The following is a 20513-nucleotide window of genomic DNA, read 5'->3' on the forward strand; positions in this document are numbered from 1 at the left end:
TTTCGATTTTATTAGGAGACAATCTAACGAAAGGTAGGATTGCCCATCTACATCTATATCCATACTCCGAAATCCACCTGACGGTGTGTGGCGGAGGGTACTTTGAGTGCCTCTATCGGTTCTCTCTTCTATTCCAGTCTCGTACTGTTCGTGGAAAGAAAGATTGTCGGTAAGCCTCTGTGTGGGCTCTAATCTCTCTCATTTTATCCTCATGGTCTCTTCGCGAGATATATGTAGGAGGGAGCAATATACTGCTTGACTCCTCGGTGAAGGTATATTCTCGAAACTTCAACAAAAGCTCGTACCGAGCTACTGAGCGTCTCTCTTGCAGAGTCTTCCACTGGAGTCTATCATCTCCGTAACGCTTTCGCGATTACTAAATGTTCCTGTAACGAAGCGCGCTGCTCTCCGTTAGATCTTCTCAATCTCTTCTATCAACCCTATCTGGTACGGATCCCACACTAGTGACCAATATTCAAGCAGTGGGCGAACGAGTGTACTGTAACCTACTTTCTTTGTTTTCGGACTGCATTTCCTTAGGATTCTTCCAATGAATCTCAGTCTGGCATCTGCTTTACCGACGATCAACATTATATGATCATTCCATTTTAAATCACTCCTAATGCGTACTCCCAGATAATTTATGGTATTAACTGCTTCCAGTTGCTGACCTGCTATTTTGTAGCTAAATGATAAGGGATCTTTCTTTCTGTGTATTCGCAGCACATTGCACTTGTCTAGATTCAGATTCAGTTGCCATTCCCTGCACCATACGTCAATTCGCTGCAGATCCTCCTGCATTTCAGTACAATTTTCCATTGTTACAACCTCTCGATATACTACAGCATCATCCGCAAGAAGCCTCAGTGAACTTCCGATGTTATCCACAAGGTCATTTATGTATATTGTGAATAGCAACGGTCCTACGACACTCCCCTGCGGCACACTTGAAATCACTCCTACTTCGGGAGACTTCTCTCCATTGAGAATGACATGCTGCGTTGTGTTATCTAGGAACTCTTCAATCCAATCACACAATTGGTTGATAGTCCATATGCTCTTACTTTGTTCCTTAAACGACTGTGGGGAACTATATCAAACGCCTTGCGAAATCAAGGAACACGGCATCTACCTGTGAACCCGTGTCTATGGCCCTCTGAGCCTACTGGACGAATACCGAGAGCTGGGTTTCACACGATCATCTTTTTCGAAACCCATGCTGATTCCTACAGAGTAGATTTCTAGTCTCCAGAAAAGTCATTATACTCTAACACAGTACGTGTTCCAAAATTCTACAACTGATAGACGTTAGAGATATAGGTCTATAGTTCTGCACATCTGTTCGACGTCCTTCTTGAAAACGGGGATGACTTGTGCCTTTTTCCAATCTTTTGGAACGCTACGCTCTTCTAGAGACCTACGGTACACCGCTGCAAGAAGGGGGGCAAGTTCCTTCGTGTACTCTGTGTAAAATCGAACTGGTATCCCATCAGGTCCAGCGGCCTTTCCTCTTTTGAGCGTTTTTAATTGTTTCTCTATCCCTCTGTCGTCTATTTCGATATCTACCATTTTGTCACCTGTGCGACAATCTAGATAAGGAACTACAGTGCAGTCATCCTCTGTGAAACAGCTTTGGGAAAAGGCATCTAGCATTTCGGCCTGTCATCCTGTGTTTCAGTACCAATTTGGTCGCAGAGTGTCTGGACATTTTGTTTTGATCCACCAACCGCTTTGACATAAGACCAAAATTTCTTAGGAATTTCTGCCAAGTCAGTAAATAGAACTTTAGTTTCGAATTCATTGAACGCCTCTCGGATAGCCCTCCTCACATTACATTTCGCTTCGTGTAAATTTTTGTTTGTCTGCAAGGCTTTGGCTATGTTTATATTTGCTGTGAAGTTCCCTTTGCTTCCGCAGCAGTTTTGTAACTCGGTTGTTGTACCACTGTGGTGTGCGTACTGTAAGACCTTCGGTACACACACCATGAGATTATTTGACTCGTTGCTCTAAGGAAGTAGGCGAGTGTCAGCAATATGTCTCGTGGTCTTATTGTGGCGTGTTTATCTTCTGCCGTTAGGTGAGACGATAGAAATGCCACTTGCACGCTTAGAGTAGCAGCTTGACGGTGACCAACTCTAAACAAAACTTGATTAATTTTCACACACATTTATTAAAATAATAAAAAGCATAAACATTACATAACTTGATTCTGGATGCTGTTTACAATTGACAGTCTGAAGTTCCTTTGGTCTTGGTACGTTAACCTTGTTCTCACGTATCTCTGATACTTGACAAAGTGTCTATTTATTTACCTTCATGGCTATGTACAGGAAATTGGTAATCTTATTAGGCGCAGACTGAAACTTGACTACAGACTAATGCAGACAAACGCAGACTGACTAATCGGAGGTCTGTACACTCGTTATAATACCTCGTGCGTTCAGGTATAACTGCGCGAGTGTGATCCGCGAGGAGAAAAGGTTCTATGTTAGCAGCGATCTCATTGGCTGCGTTACATACTAATATGCGGATCGACGGAAGCATAATTTGGTCCGTCTCTAAGGCAGCGCCATCTCGTAGTGCGGAGACGGACGAGCGCTGCGCCTGCGCTGTTGTGCTTAGCAGGGCGCGCTCTAGTGGGAAAGTTGTGTACGCGCTGGCTACGCGGAACTATGTACACAACAACCACGGTGGCTCTTTTCCATGTCTTACGATCTTGCTTGACACATAGTCATCTAATGCATATTGTACGATGGTTTTGAACTTTGTCCACTGATCCTCAACACTATCTGTACTTGAGATAAAACTTTTGTGTTGAGCCGTCAAGTAATGGCGGTCACAGAGTTGCCAAACATACGTTGCCTTGTTGCCAAATCTCAGTTACAGTACCAGCAGGAAGAAGACGAACCGATGTGATCCTACAGCGGTCTGGGAAATGACCATAGCTGGTATCTCCAAGTCGCGCCTGCTACGGCCTGGAATGCGTAATGCGTCTGATTCGCTTTCTGTAACTAGGTTTAGGGACTGGAGCGTAGTTACTAATAATACTCAGAACTGACTGCAAACTGAGCATCATAAATCAGTAACTCTCATTATTGTTTTTATATTTCTTTCGTAAGTGCACTCAAAACTAAGAAAGTCATTCACAGGCGTTTTCGTGCCTCGCCGATAGTCGAGGACAACATACAAATAAAAATAAAAAAGAATGTGTGTGTGTGTGTGTGTGTGTGTATGTGTGTGTGTGTGTGTGTGAGAGAGAGAGAGAGAGAGAGAGAGAGAGAGAAATAAAAAGCAATGAGAGAGAGTGTAAAAAATTGTTGTAAAGAAATTGAATCATGGTATTTAAAGAAATCTTTCATTAAAATGACACGTTCCACATCATTGCGAAATGTCGTATTCATGACCTATGGAACAAGAGTTAATCTAATGTAATCTAAACTATTCTAATCACATCATATTGATGATTAGCCATGAAGAGTCATGAATTACCGAAAGTTTTGCCAATAACAGTAACCAAATCTAAACTTGAAAATAAAAGACGACAATTTTTGTAATAAACCGTGACTCCTATCAAGACCCTTTCATCCCTGTTATCTAACCACGAAAGATGTCTGATATACCTCCATTCTGAAGTAACAAAGTGTGCATGCATTTAAAGATGAAGTGCATGATGTGAAGTTCTGTGACGGAGATACGAACCCAACACGTAATCCGATTGTTAACTAAGAAAAATCAAATGTTACGTATCGGTTTTTCTTACGATCCGCTAGTTGTCTGAATCTAAAATAAGGACACAAACTTTTGTGCCTAAGCGACAATCGAACTGCACACCTACCGTGCATCCACGAATATAGCTTAAGTATCAGTTGCTTACTCATGAACAGTAAGATGTGTGCGTGTTTGACCAGAAATAACGACACCTGTTGCGATTGTTTGCAACACATGAACAGACATTGAAATTGCGCGTTAATTTTCACTAGCAGGTGGGTGTGCACTTGATAAAGCTAGAAATGAAATTATGAATATTTTTGTACTGGATCAGGTTTCAGACCCAGATACTTACCTTTGGAGGAGACCTAGAGAAGATTGCAGTCTTGGGAACAGGAACGAAATGACTGAACTATACTGTTCCGAGAGATTCAGATCCTCGAAAGAGGAGATACGAATTCGAATCACAGTCCAGCACCAAATTTTTAAACGTCTCTAGTTCAATCAAGTACAAGTAAAATAAGAGCCCTGTCCCTTTAAATGGCTATCGGTTCATCAAATAAATGCGGTAATGGCGCAGTTGTGTTTGGGAATGAAGTGACGCCGGAAGGTACAGGGGCGCTGAGTTGCAGGGCAGGCGCCACTCACCTTGAGCGTGAAGAAGGCGCGGTCGCAGCCGTAGACGTTGCGCGCCAGCACGCAGTAGGTGCCGGCGTCGGAGGGCCGTGCGCGCTTCAGCGTCAGCCGCACGTAGTCGTCGCTCGTCTCCTTGAGGGTGCGAGCGCTGTGCGTGACGTCGCGCAGCCCGTGCGACCACGTCACTGCAACAACACGCCGTACCCGCTCAGTACAAAACTCCCTGCAGCCGGTCAAAACATGCTGTCCAGACAGTCTGAGACGTTGTATTTTCACACCGCCACATCTCGTCACATAAAACACTGATTTGAGTAACGAAAGATGCCAAGAGCATATTTATTTGCCAATGTATGATATTTAACGGACCTTTGGAGAAAAGAGAACAACTTGTATGAACATCAAGAGCTCAGATGGAAACCCAGTTCTAAGCAAAGAAGGGAAAGCAGAAAGGTGGAAGGCGTATATAGAGGGTCTATACAAGGGCGATGTACTTGAGGACAATATTATGGAAATGGAAGAGGATGTAGACGAAGATGAAATGGGAGATACGATACTGCCGTCAGGAGTTTGACAGAGCACTGAAAGACCTGAATCGAAACAAGGCCCCGGGAGTAGACACCAGTCCTGACAAAACTGTACCATCTGGTGAGCAAGATGTATGAGACAGACGAAATACCCTCAGACTTCAAGAAGAATATAATAATTCCAATCCGAATGAAAGCAGGTGCTGATAGATGTGAAAATTACCGTACTATCAGTTCAATAAGTCACGGATGCAAAATACTAACGCGAATTCTTTACATACGAATAGAAAAACTGGTAGAAGCCGACCTCGGAGAAGAAGAGTTTGGATTCCGTATAAATAATGGAACACGTGAGGCAATACTGACCCTACGACTTATCTTAGAAGAAAGATTAAGGAAAGGCAAACCTACGATTCTACCATTTGCAGACTTAGAGAAAGCTTTTGACAATGTTGACTGGAATACTCTCTTTCAAATTCTGAAGGTGGCAGGGATAAAATACAGGGATCGAAAGGCTATTTACAATTTGTACAGAAACCAGATGGCAGTTATAAGAATCGAGGGACATGAAAGGGAAGCAGTTGTTGGGAAGGGAGTGAGACAGGGTTGTAGCCTCTCCCCGATGTTATTCAATCTGTATATTGAGCAAGTAGTGAAGGAAACAAAAGAAAAGTTCGGAGTAGGTATTAAAAATCCATGGAGAGGAAATAAAAACTTTGAGATTTGCCGATAACATTGTAATTCTGTCAGAGACAGCAAAGGACTCGGAAGAGCAGTTGAACGGAATGGATAGTGTCTTGAACATAAACAAAAGCAAAACTAGGATAATGGAATGTAGTCGAATTAGAGAGAATTAGATTAGGAAATGAGACACTTAAAGTAGTAAAGGAGTCTTGCTATTTGGGGAGCAAAATAACTGATGATGGTCGAAGTAGAGAGGATATAAAATGTAGAGTGGCAATAGGAAGGAAAGCGTTTCTGAAGAAGAGAAATTTGTTAACATCGAGTATAGAGTTAAGTGTCAGCAAGCCGTTTCTGAAAGTATTTGTATGGAGTGTAGCCATGTATGGAAGTGAAACACGGAGAATAACTAGTTTGGACAAGAAGAGAATAGAAGCTTTCGAAATGTGGTGCTACGGAAGAATGCAGAAGATTAGATGGGTAGATCATATAACTGATGAGGAGGTATTGAATAGGATTGGGGAGAACAGACGTTTGTGGCACAACTTGACTAGAAGAAGGGATCGGTTGGCAGGACATGTTCTGAGGCATGAAGGGATCACTAATTTTGTATTGGAGGGCAGCGTGTAGGGTAAAAATCGTAGAGGGTGACCAAGAGATGAATACACTAAACAGATTCAGAAGGATGTAGGTTGCAGTAGGTACTGGGAGATGAAGAAGCTTGCACAGGATAGAGTAGCATGGAGAGCTGCATCAAACCAATCTCAGGACTGAAGACCACATGTAGATGTAGAATGAGTGCTAGGCTATTTCGACCGAAATCTGCAGTTGACTGTTGCTTCCATCTATTACTGAGGACACTTATATTCCAGTCTCTTAAGTAATTTCTCTGCTCCTAAGCAGCGCTGTGTAAAGTAAAATGGCAGGCAATGGAAGGTGGGAAAGATCGTGTAAGGAAGAATACCTACTCATTCCAGGAAAAGGGGCGTGGTTCTAACTTTGGGAGCTATAAAAGACGAGTTTAGAAAGAACTTTGTTCTCTGCAACGTCTGAGACCGAGTTATTTTTCTTTATAATGCTCATTATTTATAATGCGTCTATATCGCCAACAGTATCCCGAAAATTCATGCCGTTAGCGCTGGCGTTTGTGCCGTATGGCAGTCCGAATGGGGACAGGGTAAGCACCTTTCATTCCTAAGCGCCTAGTAATATCCAGTCGTCACGTACAGATTTCGATGCTGCAGGATTATTTTCTAGCGCGCGTCATAGACTACAGCATACACTGAACAGCAGGCGAGATGGCATCCAAATAACTTTTCGTTATTGCTAATATCGTTCGTAACCATCGAACATTAATTGCTGTACACGACAAACTTGTTAGATCTTCTTGGCAGGAATCCTTGGCTACCAAGGGCGTACCCAGGATCTGAACTAGGTGGTGGGGGGGGGGGGGGGGGCAGGTCATACTAGACTCAGGAAACAAGGACTCGAGACAACATACAGCACTTCTTATTAAATAAAACAATAAACCAGTGAAAAACTGCTTTTAATAAACATTTTAAATACAAGAATGTACTTGTACAATCCGAGAAAACAGTAAACTAGTGAAAAACTGCGAATATCTTCTGGGGGGGGGGGGGGGGGCAGCTGCCCCCCCCCCCCCCCTATTGCCACTCGCTGGGTACGCGCATGTTGGCTACTCTGAGTTATTGTTCTTAAGTCGGTACTTCGTTTTAGTGACATCAGATTTTGCTTAACTCTGATTTCGTATCAAGATAAAGGCAGAGAGAGAAAGAGGGGGGAAAGAGCAAAATGTATGGTTTTTGATTAGACACGGAAGATACGGAACAGCAATGCTTGGAGTCTGGAGGGAACGGACAGAGCCATCTGTCGGTAGCTGCCAACATTGCGTTGTCCTGACATCTGGCAAGCGGTGGGCCAACTACATTGCTCCCTACTGGCTACAGCGCAGACTGGCGCGTAATATGATTTACAAGTTCAGTCATCGCTCGTCTCATCCTGAACGCTGCAAGTCGGTACATTCCTATTGTAGAATGTTCTTAGAGCCGTTTGCTGGTGTAAAATAACCATTTTTCTGTCAGCAGTCAGTGTGAAGAAGTCAGCGAGAGAAGAAGAATTGCCAAACATACCCTCACTTTTTGTGGCTGAAATAATATTATACAAGAAATTTGCTGGAAAACTATTTTAGACGTTTCGTGACAACACAGTCTAAACAGTAAAGATACCATCAGAAAAATAGCTGAACCGAAAATCCTGCCGCGAAAATTGTAATAATGCAAAGCTGTGCAACTGTAAATTAAAAACCTAGCTCTGGATATTGAATAGATGATTTAAGGCCCTCTTGTCCGGAATGGGTGCTCTTCGTCATTACGGGTGGTCATCCTCTGCTGGTTCGTGTGGGACCCTTAAAATGGAGAATGCTGAAGTAAATTTCAAATTGATGGAAAAAATTCTGTTAAAGTACATATACTTTCCCCGCCGTTACAGTGGTTAGCTTCGTTTAAAAAGTTCAGATTAAAGTATCGTTTTATTTCAGATTAGGATTAATTTTACTGAAAATCGGATGGTTCGAGTGGTTACAATTATCACACTGACATTCCTTTCTTGTGGAGATTTGATTGTGCGGTATCTGACTTGACATTCTGCAGCTTTCTCTTGCAGTTTTGTAGGAAACGTGTTTAACGTAAAATATTTTTATGTAAGCCTCACACATGTTCAGACATGTGGGAACTATGTGAGAGATATGGCAATCATATATGAGAACCGTTGACACTATTCACTAGTTAACTATTTTTACAACTTCGCACCAATCCATTCAGTAGTTAACTATTTTTGTATCTTCGCACCAGTCTATTCAGTACTAAAATATTTTTGAAACTTTGCACCAACCTGAGGTGAATTTTTGGACGTGCTACTTTCTTCAGACGTACTCTCTGGAGGTGCTAACTGTCAGAATGGTGGGTTAAAGGAACAGAAATAATTTCACGGCGACGGACCAGCTAATTATACAACTTGGAAGCATTTCAGCCGGGGTTTTGCGGTCGGCAGGCCATTGCCTTGCAAAGTAACTCAGTTAATAGCGACGCATGTGGCGATTTGCCATGTTGATAAAAGTTTAAATTTATTGCGCTTTCTAGAGTCTTGAAAGTGGATAGCAGCAGCTTTTACGGGCTTTTCCACTAATTATCTTCTGCGGGTTGGCGACTTTTATCCACAAGGTGACGTGTCGTTCGCGCCTGTTGTAAACCACTAGTATATCGAAAAAAGACTTATTTTCCGTCTGTCGATCGCTGTATGTACTATTTTACACTGACCGGTGTCGGATAGTGTCACCCATCTTCAGGTTATTTCTCGTAATTACAGAGTAACAAGTCTTAACAGAATTATCGTTTCACTGTCATGTACAACATACCGCTGATACACGTCGTTTTATTTTCTCTGCTAGTCTTCCGCACTATAAATCAAATGAATTTATACACACTGCTATACACTGCAGATCAAGTTTAATACGAGTTCCTTCTGCTAATATGTCTGCCATTCCATGGAAGATCAATTTGCCGCGCGACCGCTACGGTCGCATGTTCGAATCCTGCCTCGGGCATGGATGTGTGTGATGTCCTTAGGTTAGTTAGGTTTAAGTAGTTCTAAGTTCTAGGGGACTGATGACCTCAGAAGTTAAGTCCCATAGTTCTCAGAGCCATTTGAACCATTTGAAGATCAATTTGATAGTAAACTGCGAAAAGTATACACTTATTACTTTTTTTCTGTTTTACGAATCTGTAACCTGATGATGGTCCAATGAACTAAATCATGATCCGTAAACAAACAAAAAAGAAGAAAATAACAGTTTGCTTGCTTTTCGTATTGATGGATTAATCTACATAATGTGACAAGAGAATATGAAAATGTGTGGCTGTTAACGCTGATTTCAATCAATCAATCAATTTCCCAGAGCCATTTGAACCATTTGAAGATCAATTTGATAGTAAACTGCGAAAAGTATACACTTATTACTTTTTTTTCTGTTTTACGAATCTCTAACCTGATGATGGTCCAATGAACTAAATCATGATCCGTAAACAAACAAAAAAGAAGAAAATAACAGTTTGCTTGCTTTTCGTATTGATGGATTAATCTACATAATGTGACAAGAGAATATGAAAATGTGTGGCTGTTAACGCTGATTTCAATCGAGGGGGTGGTGAGGGGGGGTGAGGGGGGGGGGAATGTCTCATCAGTCGATTGACTGATCAGATGCGGCCCGCCACAAAGACCTCTCCTGTGAGAATCTCTTCATGTTAGAATAGCACTTGCATCCAGCTGCGTCAGTTATCTGTTGGATCTATTCAGATCTGTGTCTTCCCATACTTCTACATCTACATCTACATCTACATCTACATCCATACTCCGCACGCAGGTACCTTGGTACCTCTATCGGTTCTCCCTTCTATTCCAGTCCCGTATTGTTGATGGAAAGAAAGATTGTCGGTATGCCTCTGTGTGGGCTCTAATCTCTCTGATTTTATCCTCATGGTCTCTTAGCGAAATATACGTAAGATGGAGCAATATACTGCTTGACTCCTCGGTGAAAGTATGTTCTCGAAACTTCAACAAAAGCCCGTACCGAGCTACAGAGCGTCTCTCCTGCACAGTCTTCCACTGGACTTTATCTATCATCATAATAACGCTTTCGCGATTACTAAATGATCCTGTAACGAAGCGCGTTGCTCTCCTTTGGATCTCTTCTATCAACCCTATCTGGTACGGATCCCACACAGGTGAGCAGTGTTTAAGCAGTGGGTGAACAAGTATACTGTAACTTACTTCCTTTGTTTACGGGCTGCATTTACTTAGGATTCTTCCAATGAATCTCAGTCTGGCATCCACTTTTTCCGACGATCAACTTTATATGATCATTCCATTTTAAATCACTCCTAATACCTACTCCCAGATAATTTATGGAATTAACTGCTTCCAGTTGCTGACCTGCTATATTGTAGCTAAGTGATAAAGGATGTTTCTTTCTAGGTATTCGCAGCACATTACACTTATCTACATTGAGATTCAATTGCCATTCTCTGCACCATGCGTCACTTCGTTGCAGATCGTCCTGCATTTCAGTACAATTTTCCATTGTGACAACCTCTCGATATACCACAGCATCATCCGCAAAAAGCCTCAGTGAACTTCCGATGTTATCCACAAGGACATTTATATTTGCCCTTTACAGATCCTTTTCGTATGATGGAAGTGATTTCCCGTTGCCTGAGCACATATCCTGTCCCTACCTCCTGTCAACATTTTCCAAATATTTCTCTCTTATCGTATCAGTCCTCCACGTCTCAAACGCTTCGATTCTCTTCTTCTCCAGTTCCCCTACTGTCCATTATTCACTTTCATACAATGCTGCGCTCCAGGCACACATCCTCAGGAATGTTTTACTCAGTTTACGGCCAGTCTTTGACAAAAGTAGATTTCTTTTGGTCAGAAATGCCCTCTTTACCTGTGATTATCTGAATTTTATTGCTTCTTGCTTCGTCCGTTATACGTTATTCTGCTTTCAAGTCAGCAGAGCTCCTCATTGTGTCTACTTCGAGGTCCCCAATGTCGATGTCAGCCTTATCACTAATCTCGTTTTTGCTACTACTCATTAATTACCTTTCTTACGTTTTATCCCAGTCGGTATTCTTTGTTCGTTCCGTTCAGAATGTCCTGTAATTCTATCTTTTATTTTTGTTCTTACTTCGTCGATGCACACATCGAACAGTATGAGAGAAAGGCTGCATCTCTCTCTTACACCCTTTCTAATCTTAACAGTTCTTTCTTAGTCTTCCACTCTTATTGTTCGTTCTTGCTTCTCACACAACATGCATTACTTGTGTTTGTCTACATTCTGCGTCATTTTTCTGAGAATTCCGAACCCCTTGCACTACTTTACATCGTAGAACGGTTTTCTAAGTCGACAAATCCTATGAAGGTATCTTGCTTCCAATATCGAGCGCAACGTCAGAACCTTCTCTCTGGAGCATTTACCTTTCCAACAAACAAATTGAACATCACCTGAGAGATGCTTAAATTTCTTTTCTATTCTTCTGTATATTATTATTGTCAGCAACTTGGGCGCATGAGCCGTTAAGCACTTTTTGCCACAATTCTTGCACCTAGCTGCTCTTGCTACATTCGGGATTGTGTAGAAGATGAAACTTCCTGGCAGATTAAAACTGTGGGCTGGACCGAGACTCGAACTCGGGACCTTTGCCTTTCGCGGGCAAGTGCTATACCCAAGGTAGGAGACGAGATGCTGGCAGAAGTAAAGCCGTGAGTCGTGCTTGGGTAGCTCAGTTGGTAGAGCACTTGCCCGCGAAAGGCAAAGATCCCGAGTTCGAACCTCGGTCCGGCACACAGTTTTAATCCGTCAGGGAGTTTCATATCAGCGCACACTCCGCTGCAGAATAAAAATCTCATTGTGTGTAGAAGATATTTCTCCGAAAGTCAGATTGTACGTCTCCACTCCCATGGATCTACACACCAACTTTAATAGTTATGTGGCTGCCCTTCACCCAATGATTTTAAAAATTGCGAAGAAATGTTATCCATCCCTTCTGTCTTATATGAGTGCAAATCTTCCAAAGCCCTGTCCAACTATGACTTCAATACTGCATCCCTTATGTCTTCAAAGCTGATTCCCATTCCTTCTTCTAACAAGTCATCACACAGTTCCTGGCCTTCATAGAGGACTTTAGTGCATATTTTCCACCTTCCTCTTGATCACTTCCCTCTTGGTACTCCCATTCTGGCGATAGGAAAGGGGGAATAAGCCAGAATATGTTTCCAACGGAGAGGTCATCAGGACACTTTTCCCCTTACAAACCAAGTGTCCTGTGGAGAAGACAGAGATGTCGGAGGCAGATTTTAAATTATTAGACATTTCCAGCGGCAGATGTGGACTCTGATCACATATGTCTCGGACACAATTTGTTGGTTATGAACTGCAGATTAAAGCTAAAGGAATTGCAAACTGTACGAAGTTAAGGAGATACGACCTGGATATGTTGAAAGAACAAGAGCTTATTGAGAGTTTCAGAGAGAGCAATAAGCAACTATTGACTAGAACAGTGGAAAGGAATATAGTTGGGGACGAATGGGTATCTTTGAGAGATGAAATAATGAAGAGCATGAAATAGGAAAAAACGCAAGACTTAGAAGAAATCCTTGGATAAAACACAAGATACTGAATTTAATTAATGAAAGTAGACAATATAAAAATGTAGTAAATGAAGCAGGCGAAACGTCTAAAAAATGAGATCCACAAGAAGTCAAAAATTGCCAAGTAGGAATGGCTAGGGGACAAAACTGCGGATTTAGAAACATGTATCACCAGGTGAAAGATGGATCGGCCCACAGGAAAATTAATGAGGCCTTTGGAGAAAAGAGAACCACCTGTATGAATATCAAGAGCTGAGATAAAACACCACTCCTACTGAAAGAAGGGAAAGCTGAAAGGTAGAAGGAGTACGTAGAGGATCTATACAAGGGCGATGTACTTGAAGGAAATATTATATAAATGGAAAAGTACGTAGACGAAGGTCATATCGGTGATATGATACTGCATGAAGAATTTAACAGAGCACTGAGAAACTTATGTCGAAACATGGCCCCGGGAGCAGACAACACACTTTCAGAATTACTGATAGCGTTGGGAGAGCCAGCCATGAAAAAACTCTTCCATTTGGTGAGCAAGATGTATGAGATAGGCAAAATACCCTCAGACGTCAAGAAGAATATAATAATTCCAATTCCAATTCCAATTCGGGTGCTGACAGGTGTGAATATTACCGAAGTTTCAATTTAGTAAGTCATGGTTACAAAATGCTAACACGAATTCTTTAAGGAAGAATGGAAAAACCGGTAGAAGCCGGTCAGTAGAAACGTAGGAACACATGAGTCAATACTAACCCTACAACTTGGCTTAGAAGACAGATTAAGGAAAGATAAGCCTACGTTTATAGAGTCTGTAGACTTACAGAAAACATTTGACAAAGTTGGCTGGAATACTCTCTTTGAAATTCTGAGGGTTGTTGTTGTTGTTGTTGTCTTCTGTCCTTAGACTGGTTTGATGCAGCTCTTTATGCTACTCTATCCTGTGCAAGCTTCTTCATCTCCAAGTACTTACTGCAACCTACATCCTTCTGAATCTGCTTAGTGTATTCATCTCTTGGTCTCCCTCTACGATTTTTACCCTCCACGTTGCTCTCCAATGCTAAATTTGTGATCCCTTTATGTCTCATAACATGTTCTACCAACCGTTCTTTCTTCTTGTCAAGTTGTGCCACAAACTCCACTTCTCCCCAATTCTGTTCAGTACCTCCTCATTAGTTATGTGATCTACCCATTTAATCTTCAGCATTCTTCTGTAGCACCACATTTCAAAAGCTTCTATTCTCTTCTTGTCCAAAAACTATTTATCGTCCATGTTTCACTTCCATACATGGCTACACTCCATACAAATACTTTCAGAAATGGCTTCCTGACACTTAAATCTATACTTGATGTTAACAAATTTCTCTTCTTCAGAAACGCTTTCCTTGCCATTGCCAGTCTACATTTTATATCCACTCTACTTCGACCATCATCAGTTATTTTGCCCCCCAAATAGCAAAACTCCTTTACTACTTCAAGCGTCTCATTTCCTAATCTAATTCCCTCAGCATCACCCGACTTATTTCTACTACATTCCATTACCCTCGTTTTGCTTTTGTTGATGTTCATCTTATACCCTCCTTTCAAGACACTGTCCATTCCGTTCAACTGCTCTTCCAAGTCCTTTGCTGTCTCTGACAGAATTACAATGTCATCGGCGAACCTCAAAGTTTTTATTTTTGTTTCCTTTACTGCTTTCTCAATATACAGATTGAATACCATCGTGGACAGGCTACAACCCTGTCTCACTCCCTTCCCAACCACTGCTTCCCTTTCATACCCATCGACTCTTATAACTGCCATCTGGTTTCTGTACAAATTGTAAATTTTACCCTGGGCCACCTTCAGAATTTGAAAGAGAGTATGCCAGTCAATATTGTCAAAAGCTTTCTCTAAGTCTACAAATGCTAGAAACGTAGGTTTGCCTTTCCTAAATCTTTCTTCTAAGATAAGTCGTAGGGTCAGTATTGCCTCACGTGTTCCAATATTTCTACGGAATCCAAACGATCTTCCCCGAGGTCGGCTTCTACTAGTTTTTCCATTCGTCTGTATAGAATTCGGGTTAGTATTTTGCAGCTGTGGCTTATTAAACTGATGGTTCGGTGATTTTCACATCTGTCAACACCTGCTTTCTTTGGGATTGGAATTATTATATTCTTCTTGAAGTCTGAGGGTATTTCGCCTGTCTCATACATCTTGCTCACCATATGTTAGAGTTTTGTCAGGACTGGATCTCCCAAGGCCGTCAGTAGTTCTAATGGAATGTTGTCTACTCCCGGGGCCTTGTTTCGACTCAGGTCTTTTAGTGCTCTGTCAAACTCTTCACGCAGTATTGTATCTCCCATTTCGTCTTCACCTACATTCTCTTCCATTTCCAGAATATTGTCCTCAAGTACGTCGCCCTTGTATAGACCCTCTATATACTCCTTCCACCTTTCTGCTTTCCCTTCTTTGCTTAGAACTGGGTTTCCATCTGAGCTCTTGATATTCATACAAGTGGTTCTCTTTTCTCCAAAGGTCTCTTTAATTTTCCTGTAGGCAGCATCTATCTTACCCCTAGTGAGATAAGCCTCTACATCCTTACATTTGTCCTCTAGCCATCCCTGCTTATCCATTTTGCACTTCCCGTCGATCTCATTTTTGAGACGTTTGTATTCCTTTTTGCCTGCTTCATGTACTGCATTTTTATATTTTCTCCTTTCATCAATTAAATTCAATATTTCTTCTGTTACCCAAGGATTTCTACTAGCCCTCGTCTTTTTACCTACTTGATCCTCTGCTGCCTTCACTACTTCATCCCTCAGAGCTACCCATTCATCTTCTATTGTATTTCTTTCCCCCATTTGTGACAATTGTTCCTTTATGTTCTGCCTGAAACTCTGTACAACCTCTGGTTTAATCAGTTTGTCCAGGTCCCATCTCCTTAAATTCCCACCTTTCTGCAGCTTCTTCAGTTTTAATCTACAGTTCATAACCAATAGATTGTGGTCAGAGTCGACATCTGCCCCTGGAAATGTCTTACAATTTAATACCTGGTTCCTAAATCTCTGTCTTACCATTATATAATCTATCTGATACCTTCTAGTATCTCCAGGATTCTTCCATGTATACAACCTTCTTTCATGATTCTTGAACGAAGTGTTAGCTATGTTTAAGTTATGCTCTGTGCAAAACTCTACCAGACGGCTTCCTCTTTCATTTCTTACCCCCAATCCATATTCACCTACTACGTTTCCTTCTCTCCCTTTTCCTACTGTCGAATTCCAGTCACCCATGACTATTAAATTTTCGTCTCCCTTCACTACCTGAATAATTTCTTTTATCTCATCATACATTTCTTTAATTTCTTCATCATCTGCAGAGCTAGTTGGCATATAAACTTGTACTACTGTAGTAGGCCTGGGCTGCGTGTCTATCTTGGCCACAATAATGCGTTCACTATGCTGTTTGTAGTAGCTTACGCGCACTCCTATTTTTTTATTCATTATTAAACCTACTCCTGCATTACCCCTATTTGATTATGTATTTATAACCCTGTATTCACCCGACCAAAAGTCTTGTTCCTCCTGCCACCGAACTTCACTGATTCCCACTATACCTAACTTTAACTTATTCATTTCCCGTTTTAAGTTTTCTAACCTACCTGCCCCATTAAGGGATCTGACATTCCATGCTCAGATCCGCAGAACGCCAGTTTTATTTCTCCTGATAACGACGTTCTCCTGAGTAGTACCCGCCCGGAGATCCAAATGGGGGACTATTTTACCTCCGGAATATTTTACCCAAGAGGACGCCATCATCATTTAACCATACAGTAAAGCTGCATGCCCTCAGGAAAAATTACGGCTGTAGTTTCCCCTTGCTTTCAGCCGTTCGCAGTACCAAAACAGCAAGGCCGTTTTGGTTAGTGTTAGAAGGCCAGATCAGTCAATCATCGAGACTGTTGCCCCTGCGATTACTGAAAAGGCTGCTGCCCCTCTTCAGGAACTATACGTTTGTCTGGCCTCTCAACAGATACCCCTCCGTTGTGGTTGCACCTACGGTACGGCCATCTGTATCGCTGAGGCACGCAAGCCTCCCCACCAACGGCAAGGTCCATGGTTCATGGGGGGGCAGTAAGAGATATGTGTACTAATTTTGGTTGAAATTGGCCAAGTGGCTTAGGATGAGATGTAGAACATACATACACATACACATCCGTCCATACATTTTGTGTGTGCGTGTGTCTGTGTGTGTGTGTGTGTGTGTGTGTGTGTGTGTGTGTGTGTGTGTGTGTGTGTGTGTTTAAATAAGGTCGATAAGTCGAGAAGATGTCGACGATTTGAAATGACTCGTTTTCTGCGACCAGTACAGAATCTTTACTGCACAGTGATTTGTTGATCTATTACGCCCTGAAGGTATCACAATGTCTTCGTGTTGCGAAGAACTTTTCAGGTATCACCCTAGTATATTTCTGTGCTAACATCCTACAATAATTCATTACCAAGACTTCAGCCATCACGTATTAACTTGTTTTTTCCTTGTTTGTCTCCGTTGCACTACGACTTCTGCTCGTGCTGCACCATCTTCTTCATTTCACGGTAGCACTTGGACCCAAAGTCTCCATTACCTGCTTGATGTATTCCACTCTAGAGCTTTCCTTACTGTTATGGCTTCTACGAATGCCTCTATTACTATGGAAGTTATTCGATGATGTCTTAACATGTTCATTTTCACAAATTGAAGGAAATAGCAACAGTTGTGGAACCAATAATATATTATTGTTTACGACCGGTTTCGGAATAATGTAATTTCATCTTTTGGCATATACTATAACAATGGAAAGAATAACTTACAACTATGGATAAGCAGTCATTCAAATATAAAAATGTAACACCAAGCTGACGACTCACAAAAAGCGCAAAAGAATGTCGCCTTCCACTCTACGTTGTCTGTATAACCAAAAGTATGTGCAGAGAAGCTAAAGAGGGGCGACTAGTGATGAATGACAAACAGATGAAAAGAAAATAGTCGTCTGAAGGACATATTCAACTTTTTGTTGTTATGATCTTCAGTCCTGAGACTGCTTTAATGCAGCTCTCTATGCTAGTCTATCCTGTGCAAGATTCGTCATCTCCCAGTACTTACTGCAACCTACATCCTTCTGAACCTGCTTAGTGTATTCATCTCTTGGTCTCCCTCTACGATTTTTACCCTCCACGCTGCCCTACAATGCTAAATTTGTGGTCCCCTGGTGCCTCAGGACATGTCCTACCAACCGGTCGCTTCTTCTTGTCAAGTTGTGCCATAAACTCCTCTTCTCCCCAATTCTATTCAATACCTCCTTATTAGTTATGTGATCTACCCATTTAATCTTCAGCATTCTTCCGTAGCACCACATTCCGAAAGCTTCTATTCTCTTCTTGTCCAAACTGTTTATCGTCAACGTTTCACTTCCATACATGGCTACACTCCATACAAATACTTTCAGAAACGACTTCCTGACACTTAAATCTATACTCGATGTTAACAAATTTCTCTTTTTCAGAAACGCTTTCCTTGCCATTGCCAGTCTACATTTTATATCCACTCTACTTCGACCATCATCAGTTATTTTGCTCCCCAAATAGCGAAACTCCTTTACTACTTTAAGTGTCTCATTTCCTAATCTAATTCCTCCAGCATCACTCGACTTAATTCTACTACTTTCCATTATCCTCGGTTTGCTTTTGTTGATGTTCATCTTATATCCTCCTTTAAGACACTGTCCATTCCGTTCAATTGCTCTTCGAAGTCCTTTGCTGTCTGACAGCATCTCGTGGTCGTGCGGTAGCGTTCTCGCTTCCCACGCCCGGGTTCCCGGGTTCGATTCCCGGTGGGGTCCGGGATTTTCTCTGCCTCGTGATGGCTGGGTGTTGTGTGCTGTCCTTTGATTAGTTAGGTTTAAGTAGTTCTAAGTTCTAGGGGACTGATGACCATAGATGTTAAGTCCCATAGTGCTCAGAGCCATTTTTTTGACTGGTTATACGAAGCCAAAACAACTTGCCGTGAAATTAAAAATAAACTTGTCGATATTAAGAGTGCGAAAGAAAATCCGCTTTTAAACGAAGTATTGTGGTAACATTTGAAAGATTCCATTGACTGCTTCTGTGGCGTCAGAGAATCTGTTGATGGAATGATTGAAGAAGAAATGGGTGTTCGTTTTTAACAAGGGGGCTCCAGAAATAGCATCAGTTTCAGTGAGCCTTGGAACAATCTTTATGGAACAAGGCAGAAGGCGTAGATAGCATTCCTTCGGAGTTTTAAAGATTTTACAGAAGTTAGATAATTGTACTCCAACTGGAATAATTGTGCGAACAATTCTATAAATAATTGTTATTTATCGCGTCACGCAGAGTGACAATCTCCCACGCCGGATTTGATTTTCGTAGGACGTGAGCACGTGTGGATTTAATGATTACGCGCGTACAACAAGAGGAAACGGAATAAGACGAAAATTTTGTGTATTTCACATATGAGGACGAAAGATACTTATATATTACAAAATTGTAGCTGTGAGACGAGGTGAGCAGTGGATGTCGGTTATCAGTAGAACTCAGCATCGATTAATGTTAACTTATGAATGACTGTAAATTGTGTACAGTGTAGTTCACATTTACGTATGTATTTTCGGTCGCAATAGACAGAAAATCTTACAAGTGCTTCGTGTGATTTCTTGGTGTGTCCTTACCGCCAAACCTGTAGATGGAATTAACTACAGGTATACATGTTGTTGGTCGAACAGAGCATGTGTGTTCAGGCAGAACAGATACTGGGACATTACAGGCACCAGTCAACAGTGTCATGGTCACAGGTAGTGTAGCTACCCTTCAACAGCGTCATCATCACATTGTGAGTAGTCACCAGTCAACAGTGTGATCGTCACAGTGTATGTGGGCACCATTCAACAGCGTCATCGTGATGGTATGTGTGGTCACCAGTCAACAGCTTCAAAAATGGTTCAAATGGGTCTAAGCACTATGGGACTTAACATCTGAGGTCATCAGTCCCCTAGACTTAGAACTACTTAAACCTAAGTAACCTAAGAACATCACACACATCCATGCCCGAGGCAGGATTCGAATCTGCGACCGTAGCAGCAGCGCTGTTCCGGACTGAAGTTCCTAGAACCGCTCGGCCACAGAGGCCGGCTCAAAAGCTTCATCGTCTCAATGTGACTGGGTATTATTGAACTGTGCCACCATCATATTGTCGTAGGCACCAGTCAACAGCGTCATCATCACATTGTGTATAGTTACCAGTCAAAAGCGTCATTACACATTATGTGTAGGTACAATTCGACCGTGCCGTAACCACATGTGTTAGGTACCAGTAAACCGTGTCGTCATCACATTGTGTGTAGCTACCATTCAACAGTGTCATCATCATAGTCTGTGTAGACACCATTAAACAATGTCATCACCAAATTGTGTGCAGTCACCAGCTAACAGTGTCATTGTCACAGTGTTTGTTGTCATCAGTCAACAGCGTCACCGAGCGAGGTGGCGCAGTGGTTAGCACACTGGACTCTCTAGCGGGAGGACGACGGTTCAAACCCGTGTGTGGCCATCCTGATTTAGGTTTCCGTGATTTCCCTCAATCGCTCCAGCAAATGCCGGGATGGTTCCTTTGTAAGGGCATGGCCTATTTGTTTCCCCATCCTTGACATCATCCGAGCTTGCAGTCTGCCTCTAACGACCTCGATGTCGACGGCACGTTAAACCC

General features: G+C 42.0%; 1 protein-coding gene across 1 annotated transcript in view; it reads right to left on the minus strand.

Moving 5' to 3' along the window:
- The window catches only part of LOC126188350 (titin homolog), a 1721077-nt gene that overhangs the window by 1067596 nt on the left and 632968 nt on the right, over nt 1–20513 (minus strand). The window contains exon 29 of the mRNA XM_049929949.1: nt 4357–4529. Within this exon, the coding sequence (XP_049785906.1) occupies nt 4357–4529 (173 nt within the window). The remainder of the gene's footprint in view (nt 1–4356; nt 4530–20513) is intronic.

This window comes from Schistocerca cancellata, chromosome 5, assembly GCF_023864275.1.
Source record: "Schistocerca cancellata isolate TAMUIC-IGC-003103 chromosome 5, iqSchCanc2.1, whole genome shotgun sequence".
NCBI lineage: Eukaryota > Metazoa > Arthropoda > Insecta > Orthoptera > Acrididae > Schistocerca > Schistocerca cancellata.